The 1,976-nt window shown below is 62.4% G+C and overlaps 1 protein-coding gene across 1 annotated transcript; it reads left to right on the top strand.

The window, feature by feature from the left end:
• Nucleotides 1-288: 288 nt before the first annotated feature.
• Nucleotides 289-1,933, top strand: LOC117800460 (the record flags this gene model as incomplete). The annotated part of the gene is made up of 2 exons (XM_034653001.1): nucleotides 289-745; nucleotides 1,434-1,933. Coding segments are annotated over 2 exons (957 nt in total), but the record flags the coding sequence as incomplete, so codon positions are not given.
• Between the last annotated feature and the right edge of the window lie 43 nt (nucleotides 1,934-1,976).

The following is a 1,976-nucleotide window of genomic DNA, read 5'->3' as shown; positions in this document are numbered from 1 at the left end:
GGGTGTGTGTGTGTGTGTGTGTGTGTGTGTGTGTGTGTGTGTGTGTACGCGCCCTCCCCGGCATGCCTTTTCCGGAGCAGTGGAAAGTGGTCCACAGTGGACCACCTCGAGGGCGGCCGCACCGCGGCACTGCCCAGTGCCCCCAGCTATGGAGACCCCTGCTCTCGCGCCCCTGCCCCTATTTGCAACCTAAACCCCTGTAATGCTGCCACATTTCTTAACATCTTGGAGGGGGAGGCGGGGTGGAGGGAGGCGGAGAGAGGAAGGGGGGAGGGAGCCGAAATAAAGGTGGTTTCCTTTTTTGGCAGCCGGTTTTGCTTTTGTTGAGCATGAAATCTCTGCCCCCTTAAAAATCATCCTTGGAAGAGGGCATCTTCCCTCTTCCTTTTTAGTTTTTGAGCCACCTCTTCTGAGAGCCTGGGGGGAAAGGGAAAGTTGTAAACAAATTGCCACCTTAAATCCGTGGTGCAGGTCTGCCAAGCGGCCGGGTTCATTGTGTTTACGAGGCTCGCTGAAATGTGTGGAATCCGGGGAAGGCGAGCACCCAGACGGGGGCCCGCCGGGGCAGCGGCCAGCGCCGGGAAAACGCCGCCGCCGGGAGCAGCCACAGCCCAGCCAGGACCCCCGCCTGCGCCGGCCTGGGCCCTTCCCCTGTGCACTTGGCTACTTTTTACGTTTAACCAGATGGGAAGGGAGAGGAGGGAAAGATCCATGTGGCTGCCCTCTTCCGATCACAAATATTGTCGTAAGTTGCAGATGGCTGCCCCACTTCCTAATTCAGCTCACACAGCGTCTCCCAACGCTTTGGAAATGCGTCTCGAGTGAGCTCCGGCGGCCGCGCTCACCACGTGGATCCCCACTTATACCACGCCGGGTGGGGGTCAGGATCGGGGAGCCCGCAATACATTGTTCCCAGAGCGCGCTCGCCCCCCAGCCCCCCAGCCCTGCCGGCGCACCCGGAGAGGGGTGAAGGATGGTGCTTGACTTGCGGGGAAGCGACCTGTGGTTTGCTGGTTCTTAAATGGTGGGCTCCAACGTAGAGATTGCGCAGCCCCTCCCTTCCCAGCTCTGGTGTGAATATTGCCTGTGTTGAGTGATTTCTCTCCTCTCTGCCTCGGCTTCCCCTTCCCTCTGTTCTTGCAGCCCTTCTCCCCAGCGCCCTCAAGACACTTTCGGGGATGCTGAGCGGGTCGTGCGTGGGGGCACCCCTGCTGTCGCCAAGGTGCAGGTCCCACGCTGCATCCCGACGTTGATTTATGTCCAGGCCTCCCCACGCCGCTCGCATTACTCGGGGCCCGCCTGAGATCCAGGCCCGAGGGCACCCCCCCTCCCCACGGCTGTCGCGGGATCCGCGGGCGGGTGCGCGCAAGCGGGCGTGGGCGCGCGGGCAGCGACTCCCCGGCGCTCACTCCTCCCTTCTGCTTCATCCTCAGGGGAAAGCTACTGGCCGGAAAGCGCCGCTGTGGCTGAGAGCGAAGTTTCAGAGACTCTTATTTAAACTGGGTTGTTACATTCAAAAAAACTGCGGCAAGTTCTTGGTTGTGGGCCTCCTCATATTTGGGGCCTTCGCTGTGGGATTAAAGGCAGCTAATCTCGAGACCAACGTGGAGGAGCTGTGGGTGGAAGGTAAGAGACCCAGCGCCCGCCGCGGCGCCCTCTCGTCCCCCAGCCCGGGCCCCTTTCCCTTCCTCCTTCCAACTGATAAAGATATTTGCCAGCATACACCTAGAGCCTTTCTGTGGCGAGCGAGAACCCCCTGCCCGCACCAGGGGGAATTGTTTATTGTTTGGGCGCCTGGCCGGGAGCCAGGCCCGCCCGACAAAGGCCGCGCTGTAATCTACTCGGGGCGCTGCGCTTTGCTAGGTGTTGTGGGAGAGAGTGGCGAGGGCGGGCCGGCGGGGGCGCGGGGCCCCTCCGCGGGACGGACCACTCCGCGCGGCCGGGGGCCCCCGGGGCCTGCCGCCGCCGCCGCTCCC

Source organism: Ailuropoda melanoleuca, unplaced genomic scaffold, assembly GCF_002007445.2.
Source record: "Ailuropoda melanoleuca isolate Jingjing unplaced genomic scaffold, ASM200744v2 unplaced-scaffold70765, whole genome shotgun sequence".
Classification (NCBI taxonomy): domain Eukaryota; kingdom Metazoa; phylum Chordata; class Mammalia; order Carnivora; family Ursidae; genus Ailuropoda; species Ailuropoda melanoleuca.
Note: the sequence above shows the minus strand (reverse complement) of the source record. Positions and strands in the feature narration are given on the sequence as shown.